This window comes from Rattus norvegicus, chromosome X (assembly GCF_036323735.1).
Source record: "Rattus norvegicus strain BN/NHsdMcwi chromosome X, GRCr8, whole genome shotgun sequence".
In the NCBI taxonomy this organism is placed as follows: domain Eukaryota; kingdom Metazoa; phylum Chordata; class Mammalia; order Rodentia; family Muridae; genus Rattus; species Rattus norvegicus.
The window spans coordinates 157,216,824-157,238,704 of NC_086039.1; the positions used below are offsets into that span (position 1 = coordinate 157,216,824).

At 45.6% G+C, this 21,881-nt stretch overlaps 2 protein-coding genes across 10 annotated transcripts; both read left to right on the forward strand.

Moving 5' to 3' along the window:
* The first annotated feature begins 2 nt into the window (after positions 1–2).
* On the forward strand, positions 3–13,701 carry Tafazzin (tafazzin, phospholipid-lysophospholipid transacylase). 9 transcript variants are annotated; one of them, XM_039099919.2, is made up of 12 exons: positions 3–141; positions 575–664; positions 874–1,235; positions 1,396–1,524; positions 1,774–1,819; positions 2,062–2,147; positions 6,349–6,429; positions 6,508–6,549; positions 6,780–6,845; positions 6,994–7,046; positions 7,420–7,497; positions 7,614–8,465. In XM_039099919.2, exons 3-12 carry the CDS (start codon positions 1,127–1,129, stop codon positions 7,713–7,715), a joined length of 792 nt encoding a protein of 263 aa, XP_038955847.1. In that variant the 5' UTR covers positions 3–141; positions 575–664; positions 874–1,126; the 3' UTR covers positions 7,716–8,465. The 9 variants fall into 9 exon arrangements, with proteins under 9 accessions (XP_038955847.1, XP_063136233.1, XP_038955848.1 ...); XM_063280163.1 differs by having other exon boundaries at positions 6,783–6,845; XM_039099920.2 differs by lacking the exon at positions 7,614–8,465 and adding an exon at positions 8,486–13,701 and having other exon boundaries at positions 575–1,235.
* Positions 13,702–14,419: 718 nt separating this feature from the next.
* On the forward strand, positions 14,420–21,500 carry Atp6ap1 (ATPase H+ transporting accessory protein 1). Its single transcript, NM_031785.2, has 10 exons — positions 14,420–14,564; positions 14,862–14,988; positions 16,992–17,066; positions 17,322–17,515; positions 18,072–18,112; positions 18,692–18,777; positions 19,116–19,354; positions 20,032–20,079; positions 20,168–20,396; positions 20,610–21,500. The coding sequence occupies exons 1-10, from the start codon at positions 14,422–14,424 to the stop codon at positions 20,817–20,819; spliced, it is 1,392 nt and encodes a 463-aa protein (NP_113973.2). The 5' UTR covers positions 14,420–14,421; the 3' UTR covers positions 20,820–21,500.
* The last annotated feature ends 381 nt before the right edge of the window (positions 21,501–21,881 follow it).

The following is a 21,881-nucleotide window of genomic DNA, read 5'->3' on the forward strand; positions in this document are numbered from 1 at the left end:
CGGTGCCTGGGAACTGGCTACTGCTGCCCACCACGCCCATGATGGGTTTTTCTTTGCAGAGCTAACAGGAATTTGAGGACCTGAGTGTGGCTACTGCCACCCGCGCCAAGAAGCAGCAGTTATCTGGACCTAGGGACCAAGGTGAGGTTTGCTTGCTCATTTTTTGGCCGGTTCCTGCAGCAAAGAGCAGAGCAGAGACAGTCTTCTCTCCGGGTACTCAGGCACTGAACCACAATGTAGGTGTGCACTCCCTAAATTAGGTTTGCCTGTGTGACTGCTCAAAAAACCCAAAGCAAATGACATTCTGCACAGGATAGGTAGCGCGACTGGCTACTGAACCCGTTTAGGTTCCCACTGCATGACTCTGGAGTGGCAGTTTGGAAAAATGCCTCATAGAAGAAATGTTAGTTCTGGTACCACATGAATGTTAGGCATCATTTGGTTATCATGGAGATAACCAAACACCACCAACCCCCAGATCACTGGAGGAAATACTACAATAAAAAGTAGTAAGGCAGAGAATAATAGACACGGATACTCAATGCTCTTTTCTGGTCTCCCTGTGCGCCTTCAGAAGCAAGCATTAACCGGTTACACACCGGGTAGGAGAGGAAGAGAGAACAAGTAAAAATGTTCCACCAGCCTAAGGCTTGCGTGACTTCAGGTAATCGTGCTGCGTAGCTAATGTTGCCTATTGACACTAGAATTAAGGAGTCAAAGAGACGCACTACTTCCGGTGGTTTGGAGACAAAACCTTGACGGGGGAAGGGGGCGGAGCGAGGCTGGCGTAGGTCCGCCCCGGCAGCCGTCAAGCGACCTAGGCATGTTTTGCGACAACAGTCAAGGACCCTTCCCCGACTTGCTTTCCGGCAGAGTCGCCGACCTGAGGCCACCAAGACTTGCTTTTTAGTGCGCGTGGCTTTGCAACCCTGTCTCGTCCCCTGAGCGGCGCCTCTTCTCTATCCGGAGAGCAGTGCTAGGGAGGCTCTGAGCTGTCCCACCAGGCGATCTTAGTCTAGGTCTCTGCCAGTCTGTTGGAGAGCCCTCTCCTGAGTAGTGGAGGACACCGGCTGGCCTGGGGCCAGAGGAGCTCCGGGCTCCGGGGGCGGGGCCGGAGCCGAAGGAGATGCCCCTCCACGTGAAGTGGCCATTCCCCGCGGTGCCCCGACTCACCTGGACCCTAGCCAGCAGTGTCGTCATGGGTCTAGTTGGCACCTACAGCTGCTTCTGGACCAGTGAGTGGCCAAAGGCCAAGGCAGAGTCTGTTAACAGGCCTCTGGCCTGGCCGGGGGCGGGGGTTGGGGACTGGGAATTTGGCAGGGGCTTTTCTGGCACACTAAGAGGCCTTGGGCAGGTGAAAATGACCTAGAGCTTGGGACTGACTTCTCTTCCCAGAGTATATGAACCACCTTACCGTGTACAACAAGGAAGTGCTGTATGAGCTCATTGAGAACCGAGGTCCTGCGACCCCTCTTATCACCGTCTCTAACCACCAGTCTTGCATGGATGACCCTCATCTCTGGGGTACGATACCAGTGTCTGGGTTCAGGGAGGCAAAACAAGAACAGGCCCCCACCAAAGACAGAATAGATTCACTTCTCACCAGGCTCTTTGGGAAAACTTGGCCTTGTTTGGGGATATACTGCTTGGCTGCTGAAGTTTTGTGTGTCCCCCTTAGGATTCCTCCCGGGAATGTGATTTGGACAGGATATCAGAAATTTAGAAGGAGTGTGGAAGTAACCATGTCACATAAAGGACTTTCCTTTTTCGTAGGGATCCTGAAACTCCGCCACATCTGGAACCTGAAGTTGATGCGTTGGTGAGGAAGAATGGGCCCCTTGAAGTGATCCATCCATTTCTGCTCAGATTTGCCTTTCTCCTCTGCTCAGGAGGTGGCATCCAAGCCTTCCAGGAAGGGCATGGGTGGGGCCCCTTAGGACCTTTTCTTAGAGCTTCATTCTGTTTGACAGTGATGGCAGACATTGTATTGGGTGGGGAGAGTTGGGGACAAGCAAAGGGAAGTCTTGGAGGCAGGGATGACTGGGTCTGTTGCTGCTCTAGGACCCCAGCAGCTGCAGACATCTGCTTCACCAAGGAGCTGCATTCCCATTTCTTCAGCTTGGGCAAATGTGTGCCTGTATGTCGAGGTGAGCTGCTCCTCTGGGAGGCATGTATAGGCCTCCCTTGAGGGCAAGGAATCTGGTGGCCGATGTCTCTGTCTTAGAAGGACTTAGTGGAGCCATGCATGGCAGTATAGTTGATAGAAGATAGAGAGAAGGATGACCTCTTAGCATCTCTGCAGTTGCCTAAAGATTGTCCAAAACTCTGGTGGGAGAATTCAAGGACGCCTTATGCAGTCTCTTCTGAATCTACCACTCCTTTCAGGGAGAAGAACAGTATGGTGTTAACACTTTATGATGCACTGAAGTACATGTATAAAAGGCCAAGGGTTTTGTTTTGGGGAGAACAAACAGTGGGGAGGAGGCTTGGATAGGTCACTCAGTACCTTTCACAAACCCCTAAGTGTACGGTCAGCTTGATTCCCATTCTCCACATAGGGCTCAGATTCTCTAGACAAAACTTAGAAGTTCAAGGTCATAGACTAACAGGTAGCAAACTTAAGATTCAGATCCACATTGCCCTTTTATCTGGGTAGGCAGATTCCTTTTCAAGCAAAGAATGAAAGGGTGTTCTAAAAATAGACTAGAAAGATAGGGTAGAGAATGTCTGAAGGGTGAAGGTTCTATTTCCATCTTTCTAAGCATCCCAGCAGAGACTCTATCATTTTGCTGAATGATAGAGTCTCAGTGTCATTTTCTCTCAGGTCCTGCTCTGATATGTCAGCATTCTGATAATTTATACCTGTCCCTGACTCTAAGCCCCTTTCCTCTGCAAACTCAAAAGTCCTGTGTGTATGCATCTGTTTTCATTCCTTTTTTAAAAGATTTGTTTATTTTATGTGTGAGTACACTGTCTTCAGACACCAGAAGAGGGCATCAGATCCCATTACACATAGCTGTGAGCCTCCATATGGTTGCTGGGAATTAGACTCAGAACCTCTGGAAGGGCAGCCAGTGCTCTTAATTCCTGAGCCATCTCTCTACCTCTTTCATTTTATTTTCTTTTTTCTTTTGTTTTTAGTTTGGGGGTTAGAACACAGAGGCTTATATATTCTAGGCATATACTGTACCTATGACCTATACTGCTAGTTCTGTTCTTCTTGATCTCATTCTAGACTTTCTTCCAGTTAAAAACCAATCTGAGAGGTTGAAGAAATGTCTCAGTGGTTAAGAGCACTGGCTGTTTTTTCAAAGGATTGGATTCAGTTCTCATTAACCACATGGCAGTTCATGCCTGTAACTCCAGTTCCAAGGGATCCTACACCCTTACGTAGACATACATGCAGACAAAACATAAAAATTAAAATAAATTAAAAGGAAAAAAAATAGGATCTGAGATGGACATGGTGGCACATGCCTGTAATCCCATCCCATCACTCAGTAAGCAGGGACATGAGGATTGCTGTGAGATTGAGGCCAGCCTGATCTACATAGCAAGTTCCAGACCGACCAGAACTGTAGGACTACATGGTGAGCTCTATTTTTCTTTGGTTGTTGTTATTTTTAAGACAGTTTGTCTGTGTAGTCCTGGCTATCCTGGAACTAGCTCTATAGACCAGATGAGTTCTCATCCACCAGTCTCTTCCTTCCAAGTGCTGGGATTAAGCCTAGCATGATACCCTATCTTACCAAAAATAAAAATGTAGAAGCTAGTCATGGTGGCTCATACCTTAATCCCCAGCACTCGGGCTGAGGCAGGTGAACCTCTGAGTTTGAGGCTAGTATGGTCTACAGAGCTAGTTCCAAGACTGCCAAGGCTATGAAGAGAAATCCTGTCTTGGAAGGAAGGAAGGAAGGAAGGAAGGAAGGAAGGAAGGAAGGAAGGAAGGAAGGAAGGATGGACGGACGGAAGGAAGGAAGGAGGGAGCGAGCTAGGTGTGTATTATGCCTATAGTCCCAGTATTTGGTATGGTAGGTTGGGGTAGGTGATTTACCATGAGTTTGAGGCCAACTAGAAACTGAGACCCTGTCTCAAAAATAAAAGGTAGTCATGTGTATGTACCCATGCAGACAGAAAAATTGAGGGCTGGAGGTGTGGCACAGTGGTACAGTTTGTGCTTAGCTAGCATAGAGCCCTGAGTTCTATCCCCAGTATTGTAAAAGTAGAAAACAAAAACTAGAAAGTGAAACATTATTTTCAAGGACAGCAAAGATCTAATTATGTGTGACTGAAACAGAGTTTGGGATACTTTGTTTCTGTATTTAAACCATTTTTCTAGAAGTCTAGGACTTTGTAGGTTGACCTTTAAGCACCAAAGTGATTTCGTACAAGTAGAAATAGCACTTGAAATAGCTGAAAACTATGCCAAAGATATACTATCCTTTTTTACTTCCCAATTTCAAGCACAGGGGTTATATTTCAACATCAAGGTTTATTAGAGGAGCAAATACCTGTGGTGACCACCCATGCTGTGCACTACCATCCCAAGTAGGGAATCTGTGGCCCTTTTTGTTTCCTGAGGTCATCCCGACCTTTGCTTCCTCGATGAGCTGCCAGATCAGGTCCCTGTTGAGATTGGTCTGAGACTCCTAAACCCCTAACCCTACCTTCCAAACAAGAAGCTTACAGAGTACAACAGAAAGGCTATTCTTTTTTTTTTTTTTAAGATTTATTGGGGGTTGGGGATTTAGCTCAGTGGTAGAGCTAAAGCAAGGCCCTGGGTTCGGTCCCCAGCTCCGAAAAAAAGAACCAAAAAAAAAAAAAAGATTTATTTATTTATTATAGATGAATACACTGTAGCTGTCTTCAGACATGCCAGAAGAGGGCATCAGATCCCATTACAGATGGTTGTGAGCCACCATGTGGTTTCTGGACATTGAACTCAGGACCTCTGGAAGAGCAGTCAGTTCTCTTAACTGCTGAGCCATCTCTCCAGCCCCGGCAATTCTTTTTTAAAAAGAGATTTTTATTTTATTTTCTTCTTGCTCTCCAAGCACATCTCTCTTTCTCTTTCCCTCACCTACCTCCCTTTCCTTCATGGTGACTTTCCTGGCCTTAGTCTTTAGGTCTACTGAACTTGCCTGCCCAAGAATGGCTTCTCAGGAAACCTATCTTTAATATATAAAAACAATAAAGATTTTATTTTGTGTATGTGTGTACACTGTCACTGTCTTCAGACACACCAGAAGAGGGCATCAGATCCCATTACAGATGGTTTTGAGCCACCATGTGGTTTCTGGACATTGAACTCAGGACCTCTGGAAGAGCAGTCAGTGCTCTTAACCACTGAGCCATCTCTCCAGCCCTGGAAAGGCAATTCTCAGTGTACTGACCTGAGATGGCTCTAGTGTTGCTCTGTGTCCTGTGAGATACCCCCAAATTTATAAGATTAGGATAGTTACTAAATATAAAAATAAAAAAAAGTTGGCCTCCTCACTTTCATTTTCTGATTCTGTCCACCTTATGACTATCTTTCCACTATGTGGGGATTCCTACTATGTCTAGATGACTCCCAAGTTGCTAGCCCACAAAAGGTGTTAGGTCACACCTCTTGAAATATTAATCAGTTCTCCCAAGTTTCCCAGCCTCTTCTATATATTCTACTTCCTGAAGTGTTCTCCCGTAGCCTAGAAACCTCAGGGAAGGTTGAAGCCTTCCAAAAAGTAGAGAGGCCCTGGAGCTGATTTGTAGTCAGCAAATGGATATGTGTTGGGGGAGCAGGTTCCTACAAAGCAGGCTATAGGGCAGAGGGAGGTTGAGTTGCCATGGTTATCATTTCAGTGAGAGATACTGTCTAGGTGTCTTGATGCATGCCTGTTATCCTGTACTAGAAAAGCTGAGGCAAGAGAATTGCTGTAAGTTTGAGGCCAACCTGGGTTATATAGCAATATCTGTCTCAAAAAAAGAAGGTGCTATTTGCATATGACAGGAACTAGGAAGTTGAAGAATACTGTTTCATTTTGATACAGGATCTTACTGTATTGCCCATCCTAACCTCCAACTCAGAGCAGTCCTGCTTCAGCCTAAATGCTGAGATTGCTGGCATGAGCCACCATTTCCATCTTGAGAGGAGGTATGGTCAAACCAAAACTGTGAAGGGCCAGAGTAGCAGAGAGAAACAGGCTCTAGTTTTTCAGGTATCTATGGATTGTGCTATGGGGAATGAACTGTTGCCTCCATCCTGATGTAGATGGATCAGGAATAGACCAGAATGTACTTCACTATGGTTTGTAGAGTTTGATTTCTTCCCTAGAGAATGGATTAAGGAAAACAGAACTTTCTCTACAGGAGATGGTGTCTATCAGAAAGGGATGGACTTCATTTTGGAGAAGCTTAACCATGGGGACTGGGTACACATCTTTCCAGAAGGTCAGTTGGGTGCTTGGTCAGGGCCCTCCAGCATTCGTGGTTCTAGGCCCAAGTTTTGTCTTTGTGTTCTATCATTAGGAAAAGTAAACATGAGTTCTGAGTTCCTGCGCTTCAAATGGGGTAAGTATTGCTGGCCAGCCTGACACAGCCAGTTTCCCCATCCAAAGATGGCTCCTTGGGTCCCAGGCTTCATTCCTCTCTCAGGTGGGTGTGTCAGGAGCAGTAGAAAAGGTACAGGTGGTGAGTCAAGGACTAAGTCTTTAATTGGAAGACTGTAGAAGTAACATTGGCCAGAGTTTGGCAGGGAAGTTTGGCCCAGCTTGTGCCAAGGCTTTTGCTTTTGTCCGAAGTAGGAATTGGACGGCTGATTGCTGAGTGTCATCTAAACCCCATCATCCTGCCACTATGGCATGTTGGTGAGTCATGGGTTTGGGGTAGGAAGGGGACTGTCTTAGATGTTGTAAAGGGGGATTTCAGGTTGTTGGGTGGCTGAGAGAAGTACCTGGGATTCTCTGTGGTATCCTACTTCCCCCAATGTCTCACTTTCTATCCACTGTGGTACAGGAATGAATGATGTCCTCCCTAACAGTCCACCCTACTTCCCCCGCTTTGGACAGGTGGGTAGGCACTGCTGACTCTTCTCTGTTTGCTTGCTAACTGCCCTGTGTTTTCTAGTCCATACTATACAGGATTGGTTGATGATTTGCTGAACATGAGCTTGTAGTGGGGGAGCTAAGTGGGGCTTTTGTAGAAGCAAGACTTTTAGAATAAGAATTGAAATCAGGTGGGGGTGAGGAACAAGGTAGAGTGGGATAAATCATTGACAGGATGAGTCCTAGGACTACTAAGTCCAACTGCCTGTTTTGGAGAGTGACAGTGGCTTTCAGGAACACCAACCCCATCAGGGACAGAGAATGGCTCTGACTCCCCTCATTATTTGGGCTGGAACTATAGGTTCCTTGTCATCCTTGATGGCCTGCCTTCTTACAGAAAATCACCGTGCTGATTGGGAAGCCCTTCAGTACACTCCCTGTGCTTGAGCGGCTCCGGGCAGAAAACAAGTCAGCTGTAAGTTTCCTCCAAGGGTTCCCTAGCTGTCCTTCGCCTTTTCAGTCCCTCAGACTCCCAGGGTACCCTAGCTATGGTCCTTGAGGAATGCAGGCCAGCACCGTCCTTGCTCTTAGGTGGAGATGCGGAAAGCCCTCACAGACTTCATTCAAGAGGAATTCCAGCGGCTGAAGATGCAGGCAGAACAGCTCCACAATCATTTCCAGCCTGGAAGATAGGCTTTGCCTGCTCAGTCTGTGCCCTGCAGTTCTTAGCCAAGGGAACACTGGGCCCTTCAGGGTTTGGGAAGCGGTGGTACAGGAGGACCCTGACCAAGCCTGCTTGGATCTTTACTGCTTTTGAGATTCTTCCCTATACAAAACTGAGGCTGGGAAATGGACTGATGCTTTTAATTCAGATAGATTGACTCCTAATTCCTGCTGGATACCCTTTTTTATTCTTGAACATCTGACTCCTCTGGGTCTTGAACTAAAAGAAGAGCTTTGGCTGTCCCTTACACTTTGTGGAGAAGGAAGGGACACTCTTAGGCAGGGCCCTCCTTCTCACCTCTCTCAGGGAGAGAACAAAGCAGGTAGTTAATCAACTAGTTCAGTAGGAGAATAGGTGTCTTGGTTATAGGTGCAGAAAGAGGACTCAAATGGTCCCTTGATAGGCTACCACTTGCCCACTGCTCACAAACCTCCTCAGGGATGGCTGTCAGCCAAGTCATTCTACCTGAGCTCCTGGTACAAGGTTTGTCCTTGGGTGGCCTGTAGATGAGAAGTGAAGTATTGGTCAGGATTCAAGCACAGCTAAACTTAGCTAGATGTTTCTTGTAGATGGCAGAAAAAGGACCCCAAGACCTGACCATGAACCCCCAATATCAGGGCCTACCTACTTCTCTCATCATTTTGCCTTGACCTCCTCTATTACCTGGGATCTGGGTTTTAATGTTTTTAGAGTAATAAAACATTTGTGTTGTGCCACCATACTTCTGTCTTCTGTATAGGAGTGCAGATGAGAAGCACCTTGCTGAACAAAAAAACAGGATCCTTGCCCCTGGATACAGTGAGATTATTTCAGTAGATGGACATTGGAATCTCAGTATGCTTGGCCACTCAAGTCTTTTGTTATCACCTGTAAGCCAAATGACAATGTGGCAGGATTCATAAAGGTGGTAAAACAAGATTAATAAACTAGCTTTAAAACCTCAAGTGAAGTCAGACATGATGATACATACCTGTGATCTCAGCACTAGGGAGCCTGAAGCAGGAACATTGTTGTATGTTCAAGATTGGCCTGGGATACTGAGTGAGAGACTAAAAAGGGAAAACACAAGAAGAAAAAGAAGAAAAGCCAAGCGTGGGAGGCAAAGGTAGGCAGATCTCTATGAGTTCAAAGCCAGCCTGGTCTACTAGTAAGTTCCAGACCAGCTAGGGTTACATTGTGAGAACCTGTCTTGAGGAAAGTTGGGTGTACATAGTGATGCGCTCCTTTAATCTCATCACTTGGGGTGGGTCTCTATATTGAGGCCAGCCTGGTTTACGTAATGAGTTCCACCACAGCCAGGGCTACATGGTAAGACCCTGTTTTGGGGGGAAAAAGAAGGAAAAATTTAAAACTTTTTTTTGTTAAGACCAGATTTCTATGTGTGACTCTGGCTGTCCTGGACTTCCTTTGTAGACCAGACTGACCTTGAGCAGATTTGCCCGCCTCTGCCTCCCAGGTGCTAGGATTAAAGGCATGCACTACACACCCAGCTTTTTAAGACTTTTTTAGAAGAGGAAGCCATCACTTTGTGGGAATAGAATACATGTAAAAGCCAGACATACAACTTAGGTTCAAGGATAACATCACTTTTTTATGGATCTATTTTTGTATTCATTTGAGAAATGCCAGTTACATTTCTTCAAGAGTTTTAAATTCATAGTTTCATTTATTCAAATATACACCTCTCACTAGTGTAAATTTATAATCCCAGCAGTTGTGATGTAAAGTGAAGTTAAAGGTCATCTTTGGCTACGTAGTAAATTCAAGGCCACCCTGGGCTATGTGAGCCCTTTTATCCAAAAGAAAAAATAGGGTCAGCCAGATGCCTGAGCAAGTATAAAGCCTGTCAATTTGAGTTAGATGCCCAGAACCCACATGGTGGAAGGACAGAAGGAACTGCTGAAAGTTGTCTAATCTGACCTCTAGATACATGCCATGACCCATGCCCATGCCTATACCCATATACACATAGAGAGTTGGGGGTTGGAGAAATGGTTCAGCAGTTAAGAGTGCCTGTTGCTTTTGCAGAAGACCTAATTTCTACTCCTAGCATCACTGTCAAAAGACTCAAATCACTTATATCTCCAGGTTCAGGGGATCCAGTACTCTCTCTGGCTTCCCTGGGCACCTACACACAAACATACACAAAGATAAATCTTTTAAAAAAAAATACTGCCTCCAGTATGCTAGGCAAACAGTCTACTATCGAGTTATACCATGCCTTCAAATATAGACTAACTATGCAAACAGAGACTGATCAGAAAAATTCAGTCACTTCCCACTGTATGGCCAGTTCCTTACCAATTGGAGCTACTTAGCAAGACCTTATCAAAACAACAATGGCAAAAAAGGACTGGTTGGTATAGTGTGTGCCTAGCATATAAGAAATCCTGGGTTTGATCCCTAGCATGAAAAAAAGACCTTAAGGAGCTGGAGAGATGACTCAATGTTTAAGAGCACCAGCTGCTCTTCAGAACCTCCCAGAGGTTCCAAGTTCAATTCCCAACAACTACCTGGTGGCTCACAACCATCTATAATGGGATCAGATGCTACCTTTTGATGTGTTTTGAGTCTGAAGACAGCAACTGTCTTATAAAGAAAGGAGGGGTATAGGAGACATGGTTCAACAGTTTAGAACCAGGTTTGCTTCTGTTCACCTACACGGCAACATACAACCATCTATAATTCCAGGTATGAAAGAGTCAATGCTCTTCTGACCTGTACCGGCACCAGGTACACATGTGGTGTGCATGCATGCATACAAAACACACAGAAATGTAAAAAAATAAATCATAGAAAGGGCTGGGGATTTGGTTCAATTAGTAGAGCACTTATCTAGTATGTGTGAGGTCTTGAGTGCCTGGTTTTAAAATCCAACCCTAAAAACAAACAAAGCAAGAAATAGGAGAAAAATGGTTGAATAAAGAGGACTTCTCCTAACCTAGGAATTAATTAATATTGGTTTTTCAAGACAAGGTTTCTCTGTATAGCCCTTACTGTACTGGAACTTGATCTGTAGACCAGGCTGCCTTCAAACTCAAAGGTCCTATCTGCTTCTGAGTTTTGTTTTGTTTTGTTTTGTCTTTTTTTTTTTTTTTGGACAGAGTTTCTCTGTAACAGCCCTGGCTATCCTGGGACTCACTCTAGACCAGGGTGGCTTCAAACTCAGAGAGATCCACCTACTTCTCCCTTCCAAGTGCTGACATTAAGGCATGCACTATCACCACTTGGCTACTCTTTTATTTATTTATGTATCTGTCTATTTGTTTATTTGTTTAAAATTTGAGACAAGTTCTCACATAGTTCAGGCTGGCCCTGAACTCTTTATGTAGCCAAAGCTGGCTTTGACCTCTTAAGTCACAGGCAGGTACCATATGTCTGGATAAGTTTATTGTTCTTAACTAAAAAGTTATTTAATTATGATTTCATTAAACAGAAACATTCAGCCAAGCACACATTTATATTCAAAGATATTTATTTGTAGTTGCAAATTTTGAGAACTTTTTTTTTTATTCTTTTTTTTTGGAGCTGGGGACTGAACCCAGGGCCTTGCGCTTGCTAGGCAAGCGCTCTACCACTGAGCCAAATCCCCAACCCCAATTTTGAGAACTTTTAACTAGACAAGGACATTGCCCAACCACTGCTGCTGCCACACCTACTTGGCAAATACCAGGATGTATTTGACTAGGTCAGAAGCTGACATGTTTTCCTTTCTACTTTTTAGATGCTGCCAAATTAAAAAGGCTGTATCAATCAGAGATACACAGTCTTCCAACATCTTTGTTGACAGGAAACATTTATTTATCTACTTTTTTTTTCTTTTTTTCGGAGCTGGGGACCGAACCCAGGGCCTTGCGGTTGCTAGGCAAGCGCTCTACCACTGAGCTAAATCCCCAACCCCTTATTTATCTACTTAATGTATATGAGGACACTGTCACTCTTCAGACACACCAGAAGAGGGCATTGGATCTCATTACAGATGGTTGTGAGCCACCATGTGGTTACTGGGAATTGAACTCAGGACCTCTGGAAGAGCAGTCAGTAAGTGCTTTATTAACTGCTGAGCCATCTCTCTAGCCCAGGACACATTTAAAAGCATTTACTTATTTACTTTGTCAGTCTGTCTGTCTGTCTCTGTCTGTCTCTGTCTCTGTCTCTGTCTCTGTCTCTGTCTCTGTCTCTCTCTCTCTCTCTCTCTCTCTCTCTCTCTCTCTCTCTCTCTCGTGTGCCAATGCCAGAGCATGGATGTGGAGGTCAGAAGACAACTTGTAGGAAGGAATCTGTTCTGTCTTTCCACCATGAAAGTTCCAGTGATTGAACTTAGGTTGTGAGGTTTGGGGTGCAAGCACCCATACCTGATGCACCACCTTGCTAATCTAACAAACACATTTTCCCCAACAAACACTCTTAAACACCCTTCTTATATTTTCTTCCTGTGAGATAGACCAAATAAATAGTGTATTAGTTCCCTAGGGTGCTGTAGCAAATTACCACAAACTAGACATCTTAAAACAAAACAGAATTCTTTCTGATAATTTTCTAGGCTACAAGTCACAAATCAGGGTTTTGATGGAGCTAAGTTTGCTTTGAAGGATCTAGGAGAGAATTGGTTCCTGCTTTTCCTTTCCTGGTTGTATATGCTTGGCATGTAGCTGCATCACTGCAGTCTTTCTTTATATGGCTTTCTTCCCTGTCTGCCTCTATGTTTTCCTTTTTTGCTTAGCATGGTGGCATTTAGAAGAGGTGAAAACAGGAGAATCAGGAGTTCTAAGTCATTATTGCCTATGTAGTGAGTTTGAGGCCACCCCAGGCTATATGAGCCCATCACAAATAAACAAAAAGTAGGTAAATACATTTATCTCTTTATGACCAGCCATTGGGTTATGACTCATCCTTCCATATTGTGACATTAGCTGTCAGTATGTCAGTATGAGTTTATTATAAATTGATTACATGTGCAAAAACCCTGTTTCCAAATTAAGATGTATGTACAACTTAGAGGGGGACATGAATTTGGGGTAAATACTATTTTAACAATACATAGACCACTATAAAAAACATACATGAGTTAGGGGAGTAGCTAAGTTATCTTACTACAATTTAAAAAATGTTTATTTCATGTACATTGGTGTTTTGTCCACATGTGTGAAGGTGTCAAATCCTCTGGAACTGGAATTATCAACAGTTGGGAGATGTCATGTGAGTGCTGGGAATTGAACCTAGGTCCTCTGGAAGATCAGCTGGTGCTCTTAAGCCCTGGAGTAGCTCAGTTATAAAATTTATGAGTGGCACACAGGAAGCTCTAGGCTCAATTCCCAGTACCACCAAAACAAAGCAAAAAGATAAAAATTTGTACATACCACTGCCTAGATTCTGTTTTAGAAATTTAGCATTATGTGTTTAATCACACACCGATCTTTGTAGCTTGACATCAGTTCACTTCCTCCTAAATCAGTGTTTTTCACTGCTGCAATCCTATAATACAGTTCCTTATATTATGGTGACCCCAGCCATAAAATTATTTTCATTGCTATGTTACAACTGTAATTTTAATTTTGCTAGTTTTGATAGCTGATATACAACTCCTGTGAATGGGTCGTTCAGGGTCATGACCCATAGGTTGAGAACTACTGCCTTAGATTAATCAGCTTATATGTTAGAGTTCAAGATTTGGTTGTAGTCTTCCTTCCTTCCTTCCTTCCTTCCTTCCTTCCTTCCTTCCTTCCTTCCTTCCTTCCTTCTTTCCTTTCTTTTGCAGTGCTTTAGGAATGAACTTATCTGTAAAGATAATCGGCAGACTAATAAAAATGTCACAGAAATGTAGGCAGGTTTGGTGGCTCACTGCTGTAATCCTAGCACTAGAAAGGTTGAGGTTTACAAAGTGATTTTGTTCATACCATAACCCTGTTTCAAAACCAAACCAACCAAATAAAACAAAACCCAGAAAAGTCTCTACATGCGTTTGTGATGGCAACTTCCATTTTGTCACTCTAGCTGTCAGTCCTTCCTCTAAGGCAAATCACAAGGAAGGATAATCCTCCCCTTGGAGTCACCCCTAATTTACAGTGGGATTGCCTTGTCAAGTGATGCTAAATAAAAAGAAAGTGTTCTGCTCTGACCATATTACCTGCCTTTTAATGGCAAATGACACGGACATTGGTACTTATGTTGTTCTTCAGACCCGGCTGCCAGAAGAGTGGGTTTCCCCGCTCTTTTCTGATACTGCATCTGTTCTCTAGACTCCTCCATCCTGCCCATTTTAACTGCTAGCTGGTGTTCCCTTGATGGTACGGTGGGCCCTTTTCTCATTCTAAGGGAGTGCATTTTCTACTGTGCCAGAGGAAGGGTCTATCTTTAGAAACAAAGACTTCAGTATCGCGATTTTAAGCAAAAAGAACGAAAACAAAAAGGCATGGGGTACTGTAGAACCAACCAGCCTGTCTGATCCAGGTAGCAGTGGGTAGCGCTCGGTCCCGCCTCCTTTCTTACAAGGAGCGTGCGTGACTGGAAACACGTACAGCCAACCAGTGAAAAGAAATGGTCGTGACTGCCACCCTTCTGGCCCAATCATAGGTGAGTATGTGAGAAGGCCCCTTCCCAGATTGATGGGGCGGGGCTTGGGCGGAGGTGACGGTCATCTGATCTGCAGCGGCACAGGCACTGAAGGCTGGGGCTATGATGGCGGCAACAGTGGTATCTCGGATACGAACCGGGACACGGTGGGCTCCAGTCCTGTGGCTGCTTCTGTCGTTGGTGGCAGTGGCGGCAGCAGTGGCTGCGGAGCAGCAGGTGCCACTGGTACTGTGGTCGAGTGACCGGTGAGCGGACAGGGCCAGGTCTGGTTGGGCTGGCCGGCCTGGGTGAGTTGAATCAGGCCAGGTTGGGTTCGGGAGTGCCATGCGGTGCGCCGCTGTGGATGAGTCGTCCTTGCTGAATTCCAGGGCTGTCCTTGGCCAGAGGCTTCGAGGCCCAGATGGAGATTTTTTATTCAGGGGCTTGCTCCATGATGGCTAGCATTCAGATCTCAAGGCTTCGCAGGTGAAGCCGGGAACCCAAAGCTTAGGATCTCAAGCAATGAAATCAGGTCTGACAATTCTTTTTCTGTCCACGTCCAGGGACCTCTGGGCTCCTGTGGCCGACACACATGAGGGTCATATTACCAGCGATATGCAGCTTTCTACCTACTTAGACCCTGCCCTGGAGCTGGGCCCCCGCAATGTATTGCTGTTCCTGCAGGACAAGGTGAGTCTGCCCTAGCCTGCTATGTCTTTGTCCACAGGAAGCAGACCCCACCCCACCCCCACTGCCTGTTTCATAGGTCCCACCTGTAGGCAGGTGTGGCTAGATTTTTAGGAAGATATGTAGGAGAAGCCTCAGTGAGAAGAGTAGACCCACAGCAACAGAAGGGACCTTTAAGGAAGCAAAGGATTAAAGACCAGATATCTACCTAGTACTAAGCATTACTTTCTGATGTCCTGTAGCATGGTGGGAATTACTACTCAGTTTCACAGATGAGAAGATTTATTTTGAGGGAAGATCGGTGACTTGCCCAAGGTGTGTAGCTGGAAAATGACCCTTTATTTAGCCTGGTATATATATTCTATTCAACTGATATCATTATCTTGGTTTAACTGCTAAGGAAAGTAATGTTAAAGAGGTAAAATGAATTGCTGAATTGTGAATTGCACAACAAACTACTTCCAGCTTGGGGGTATCAGAGCTGTCCCCCAGTTTTGTGCTGAGCCAGCATTCTATTTTCCTTTCAATCCAGGTATCTGCACTCTGAACAGGAGTAGACTATGAAAAGGTTCTAGTGTAGCATAAAATTATTGTTCAAGAGGATGTCAAGTCTCTGCTTGTCCCTTCCTCCTTAGTAGCCTGGCTGGTTCTTTATGTTTGTGGCCTCCCTCTGTTGCTGGTGTTAGTAATTGTGCTGGTTGACAATCCTTTCAGAAGGTGGTAAATAACAGGTCAGACCAGAACTCTGTCCTACCACTTTTCAACCTTTGGTCATATGGAATAATCTTTGTAAACCATACTTTTCCGTAAGTGCACAATGAAGATATCCACCTATATCAGGAGTCTGAGAGAAGTAATCTACATAAATCATCTAGCCACACTCTCTCAATCTTAGGGCATTTCCTTCTTTTGACAGTGGTGGAGTGCTTGCTATGTGTTTGGAAGTAGACATTCTTGTGAAGGCAAGTGGTTAAGAGCTAAGTTAGCACATGGTATGATACCAGTCTTGTTAGTCTAGAGAAAGGAGTAGGCTAAGGCAACACAATAAAGGACACTGTTTCAGATGACAGTGAGATTAGGCAGGGTCTTTGGCATCTTATTGGCAGGAAGGAATCATATGGCTTTTGAAGATGGGCATTACTGGCAGGAGAAAATGTAAAGGCCCTTGGCAAGGGAGTGCTCTTACTGAGTTCTAGGGGGTGCTTGTGTGACTGGAGCCTAGTATGTGATTGAAAGGTTAGGAGATGATCTGCTAGGTCACATAGAGATGGAGGAAATGCCACAAGAGTTTCGGTTGGTCTAAAGGTAGGAAAGCCTTGCGTACGTAGCACAGAATCTAGAAGAGGAGGCTAGGAAAGGAGGCTGGGATTATGTATACTAAACACAATGAGTTTAGGGAAGCTGGTTAAGACTGCCTCTGGGCCTAACTGGGAGAAGCCAGAGGAAGCTAGCTGGGGGTTGAGGGAAGGAGGAATAAAACACTTTTAGACAGTAGAGAGAAGGGCATGAGATTGGCATTACCAAGGTCCTGAGAGATCAGAAGTCTGCTTCCTCCATTGTGTTCCAATATCTTCCTCTCTCCTAACTCCCACCAACAATGGTAGGGCAAGGACTTCTTCCTTTGAAAAGGATCCTGCCCAGACTGTATAGAAGTTCATTGGCTCTGCCTTCTACTTCCCTCTTAGGAGACATGCAGTAAATATCCTTTGTTGTCCTCTTCCTCTTCTCTAACTTCCCTCTTCCTCCCCAGCTCTTCTTGCTGTCTGACCCTTGTTTTGTAGGTTATCAAAACTAGCTGTCCATAAATCTCCCAACCCTATGGCTACTTTCTATATCTTGTCGTCATGCCATCAGAGTGCTGGGGAGAAAGAATAAGTCTTCCACTCACTCACACCACAAGTCCTGATGGTTCACTCTTTTGTTATCCCTGAGAATTCGCCCCTTCATGTTCTGGCCCCTTGTTCTTTGTGTAGCCTCCTAAGACATCTCTTCTGCTTCCCTTTTAGCTAAGCATTGAGGATTTCACAGCATACGGTGGTGTGTTTGGAAATAAACAGGACAGTGCCTTTTCTAACCTGGAGGTAAGGGTCTACTCACAGCCAAAGGAAAGATAATACATTCTGTGCTCTCTCTCCCAGAGAGAGGGCCAGAGGCTTTGAGGGTAGAGGGCTTGGGATGTGACTGTCTAGGCCTGGAGATGTGGGACATTTACTTTCTGACCTGTTGTGAAATCTAATCCCTATGGGGTGTGGCTTTCCAGGTGAGGCTTTAAGAGATTATTATAAGGTCCACTGATCCCTGGCTCACTTTGCCTTCCACGTCTTCCTTACCATCAGAATGCCCTGGACTTGGCCCCCTCCTCACTGGTACTTCCTGCTGTGGACTGGTATGCAATCAGCACTCTGACCACCTACCTACAGGAGAAGCTTGGGGCTAGTCCCTTGCATGTGGATCTAGCTACCCTAAAGGAGCTGAAGCTCAATGCCAGCCTTCCTGCCCTGCTGCTCATCCGTCTGCCCTACACAGCCAGGTACAGCCTAGGTGGCAAGGCCTCCAGCCCCTAGCCTTGCACCTCAGATAGGGGTAAGATCCTGAGCTCTGTTGGTGGCAGAGTTCAGTCAAAGGTGACAGTATCCCTATTCACCACCTTAAGACTCTTACAGCAAGTTCCTTGTATGCCAAGAAGAGGTTGTGACTTAAAAGTATCCACCACTGAGTTAGGTCTATTGGGCCTCCAGAGATGAGACTGACATTGTTCCTACTTAGAGAAAACTTCTTCACCAACAATGCCCACTTTATAGGACTGTGGACATACTTACAAAGACCAGAAAAGGGAATGGGATTCCAGGCAGGGGTACTGAAGCAAATAGAGCTGCGGAGGTGGGGATAGCTGCTGTTGAGCTAAGCCTCTGCGTAACTGTCAGAGCAACAGGTGAAGGCCACAGGCTTAGTAAGTGGGACTACTGGGAAGGGAGATGCTGGAAGGGCTAAGAAAAAAGTAGTGAGTTTCAGAGAACTGTTCCAGGCAAGCTGTTTGTATTTGAGAACAGAGCAACCTGTGGGCCTCTCACTTTTTTTATCCATAGCTCCGGTCTGATGGCGCCCAGGGAGGTCCTTACAGGTAATGGTAAGTATGTTACTGGATGATTTGTGTCCCCATTTTGCCCTTGGGCCAGGAAAACAGCTGGTTTCTCCTCACTGCAAGGATGCCCTCCTGTTTCTCAGAGTGGTTGACTGCTTGCATATATGTTCTTCTATAGCCAGCACCACCTGACAGAGGTGTCCAAGTACCTTATGATCCCCTGTGCAAGAGCCCCAAAATCTAGTTTTTGCACAAGTCTAATGAGTCTCTCTGTATTTAATAGACAAGTAACATGCAAAAACAATTAGGAGGGTTTATCTTTGTGGTAAAGAACAGTTCATGTGCATGGAAAGGGAGTTAGATATGGAGTTCTCTATATTACTATAAGTTTTGTTTTACTTAGGTTAAGTTTGCCATCAGAGAGCCAATGACAGAGACCATAGTTGTCTCCAGAGAGACTGGCAGAGTGTGTAGAAGGAGAAATAGCTGTTTTAGAGGTCCTCAGTGGAAACTAACATCACTGAATTCTCATAGTCTAGAAGGTCTCTGAAGCAGACAATGGGTAGTATTTCTTTAAGCAAGCTACCCAATGACTTGGCTCTCTGTTCTCTTGTCACTCTTCAGATGAGGTCATCGGACAGGTACTGAGCACACTTGAGTCTGAAGATGTTCCTTACACCGCGGCTCTTACTGCAGTCCGCCCTTCTAGAGTATGTATTCTTCTAGTGGTGGCCCTGGGGGATAGGGGTGAGAGGCATTGTGGTGAGTGTGACTGGCGATGGAGGGGTATGCCATAGACAGGATCTCTCAGGAGCCTCCAGTTTGGGGGATTAATGGACAGAGGATTGCTTCCTCCATCCATAGTGTCTTTTTTCCAATTTGTTTATGCCACTTGGACAGTGTGATTATTAGTTTAGGGAGATGGAATATCAGGGCTAGGGACTTTCAGATGGTATACAGGGTACCCAGTGTGGAAGGAATACCAATCCAGTGGATTAGGTTTTGTTTTTAGGGCTGTTGAGAGAAGGCTTGTTGAATGTTTCTGCAGGTGGCCCGTGATGTAGCCATGGTGGCTGGGGGTCTAGGTCGCCAGCTGCTTCAGACTCAGGTGGCATCACCTGCGATCCATCCTCCTGTGAGTTACAATGACACTGCCCCAAGGATCCTGTTTTGGGCACAAAACTTCTCTGTGGCATACAAAGACGAATGGAAAGACTTGACCTCCCTCACCTTTGGTGTGGAGAATCTTAACTTGACCGGCTCCTTCTGGAATGACTCCTTTGCCATGTAAGGGAAAAAAAGGTTATCCTGTCATATATGGTTTTCCTGCTACTGTGAGCCCAGTACAGGACAAGGATGTGGGATGGATGTGTGTGTGTGTGTGTGTGTGTGTGTAGGTATATAGGTATATATGTTTGGGGTGAGAAAGGTCTTTGTGTGGTGTGTTCACCAAGGAGATGGATATCACAGTATCCCAGGTGATGTTGCTGGGATGTTACTGGAGAGGGATCCTCTTAGGAGTTTGGCTTTCTCATGCTTTTATGTCTTGGTTGTTGGGTCCTGAACACCACACAATCCTTTGGGACCCTGGCCCTTCTTTGAACCCAACCCCTTGGACTGCATGTAGGCAAATACCAGACCAACTGTTAAAACCAGTTCTAGGTCTTCTACCCTTGAAATCTCAGCTGGCAGCTAAATGATCCCAAGAAGGAGGCCTACAGGACTCAGGAAAACCAGAGTAAGGAATCCTAAGCTGGAGATGTAAGACCTAATTGTGCTCCAGCTGCTCCTAATTTGGTTATGACTGGAGCCTTAGTTTTCCCATATGGTAAATGGGGACACTGTATTGACAGCTGGCTGGCTATAAGGATGGATCTAGGGTTGCTTAGGTTGGAGCCAACCTGATCAGGATCTTCTTAAGGTTCTTCTAGAGCCTGACAGTACTCCTGTGCCTTGTCCCATAGGCTTTCACTGACCTATGAACCACTCTTTGGTGCAACAGTGACATTCAAGTAAGTTCTGTTGGCTGAAGTTTGGCTGGGCTGGTATGTCTTCACTCTATTTTGTTCATCTGACATCTCTGCAACCCCCACCTCCCAGGTTCATTCTGGCTAGTCGCTTCTACCCAGTATCTGCCCGATATTGGTTTACCATGGAACGACTTGAAATCCACAGCAATGGCTCGGTTGCCCATTTCAATGTTTCCCAAGTCACAGGACCTAGTATCTATTCTTTCCACTGTGAGTACGTCAGCAGTCTGAGCAAGAAAGGCAGTCTCCTTGTGACCAACGTGCCCTCCCTCTGGCAGATGACTCTTCATAACTTCCAGGTATTGAAAGGGTGATGGGCCCCCAAGCTGGTGGCAATAAGGGGCGGGAAAAAGGGCCCAGAGAATCTCTGCATGGTTTGAGCATGTAGCCGAGAGAGTTCCATCCTTGTATAGTCTCTGAAGGTATAACTATTCATTAATTCCAGAATCCCAGCACTGAACTGTTTGTAGAACCTTGTGGTCCCATCTGATCCATGTCTATGTATCTCCTAGATCCAAGCCTTCAATGTGACTGGTGAACAGTTCTCCTATGCTAGCGACTGTGCTGGCTTCTTCTCTCCGGGCATCTGGATGGGGCTGCTCACCACCCTCTTCATGCTTTTCATATTCACCTATGGTCTGCACATGATACTCAGCCTAAAGACCATGGATCGCTTTGATGACCACAAGGGCCCCACCATCACTTTGACCCAGATTGTGTGACATATACCAGAGAGGGATTGAGGGAGTATTGGTGTCTAGGTTTCCATTTTGTGACACAGTGGATGGAAAGGTTTGTCCTCTTCCTACTATAGCATGAACCCTACATACACCACCCTCAGCCTGTCTTGCTTCCTCTTTCCTGGACAGGGACTTCCCTGAGGCTATCCCCCACTTCTACCAACAAAGTGTATTATTCTTCATAGATAAATCTTCCAGGCTTCATCAAGAGGGGAAGGGACCTTAATTCTAGGGTGCCCCCCTTTCCCTTTCTCCTTATTTATTCTTGCCCCTCTGCTATTATTTCGTGCTGTTTATAGTGCTTTTGTGTAGTAAATACTCACTCCCCAAGCTTTATGGAGCTTTCCAGCAATAGCCATGAACTTGAGGTCCCTTGAATTTGAGAGGTGTGGAAAGGCTAGTTAACTGTCCAGCTTAGCCTTTATGGGTTTTTTTTTTTTTTTGGCGGGTGGGGGTTAAGAATGAGCGGTACACTGGGGTTTATTTCTGTGACCTGAGAAGGAAGAAATCACCACGAGAACTGGAGAACAAAGTGTACTCATTGGGTTTCTGGTTTGTTCTCACAAGGATTGCCTGTCAAGAAGCCAGAAGTATGTGTGTGTGTGTGTGGGGGGGGTGTGCTCTGTTGTTTCATTCCTAATAAAATAAAGACGTGTTGCCATGTGTTGGGCTCCAGCCACTTATTTCTACACTGGACAAGTAGATTTGTTCTTGACTGAAGGGAAGAACTGCTCAGATGTAGTCCTGTCAGGCAAGAAATGAGAGAGGAAGGGTGGGAGGGTCTTCAGTAAGCCGATACTCTTAACAAGCCGGAGAAGAGGCTTGTTACTTTTCCTCGCCATGGGAGGAATCCTGACAATGGCAGCTCTCCCAGCGCTAGGGCCAGCTGCAACAACACACTGCAGGGCTTCCATGCCTTTCTGTTTCTCCCAGGGGCGGTACGGGAGCGCGCGGGGCGGGGCGGGGCGCGCGCAGCTCCCGCGCAAGGATCCTTCGCTAGACGTAGCACCTGCCGCCGGCCTGCCCCGCCCCGTATTTCTCTGG

Coding starts and splice junctions, on each gene's coding strand:
- Tafazzin (XM_039099918.2), top strand. CDS start 1,127: ATGCCCCTCCACGTGAAGTGGCCATTCCCCGCGGTGCCCCGACTCACC. Junction 1,236..1,395: donor CTACAGCTGCTTCTGGACCA/GTGAGTGGCCAA, acceptor TTCTCTTCCCAG/AGTATATGAACCACCTTACC. Junction 7,498..7,613: donor GGGCAGAAAACAAGTCAGCT/GTAAGTTTCCTC, acceptor CCTTGCTCTTAG/GTGGAGATGCGGAAAGCCCT.
- Atp6ap1 (NM_031785.2), top strand. CDS start 14,422: ATGATGGCGGCAACAGTGGTATCTCGGATACGAACCGGGACACGGTGG. Junction 17,516..18,071: donor CGTCTGCCCTACACAGCCAG/GTACAGCCTAGG, acceptor TTTTATCCATAG/CTCCGGTCTGATGGCGCCCA. Junction 18,113..18,691: donor GGAGGTCCTTACAGGTAATG/GTAAGTATGTTA, acceptor GTCACTCTTCAG/ATGAGGTCATCGGACAGGTA.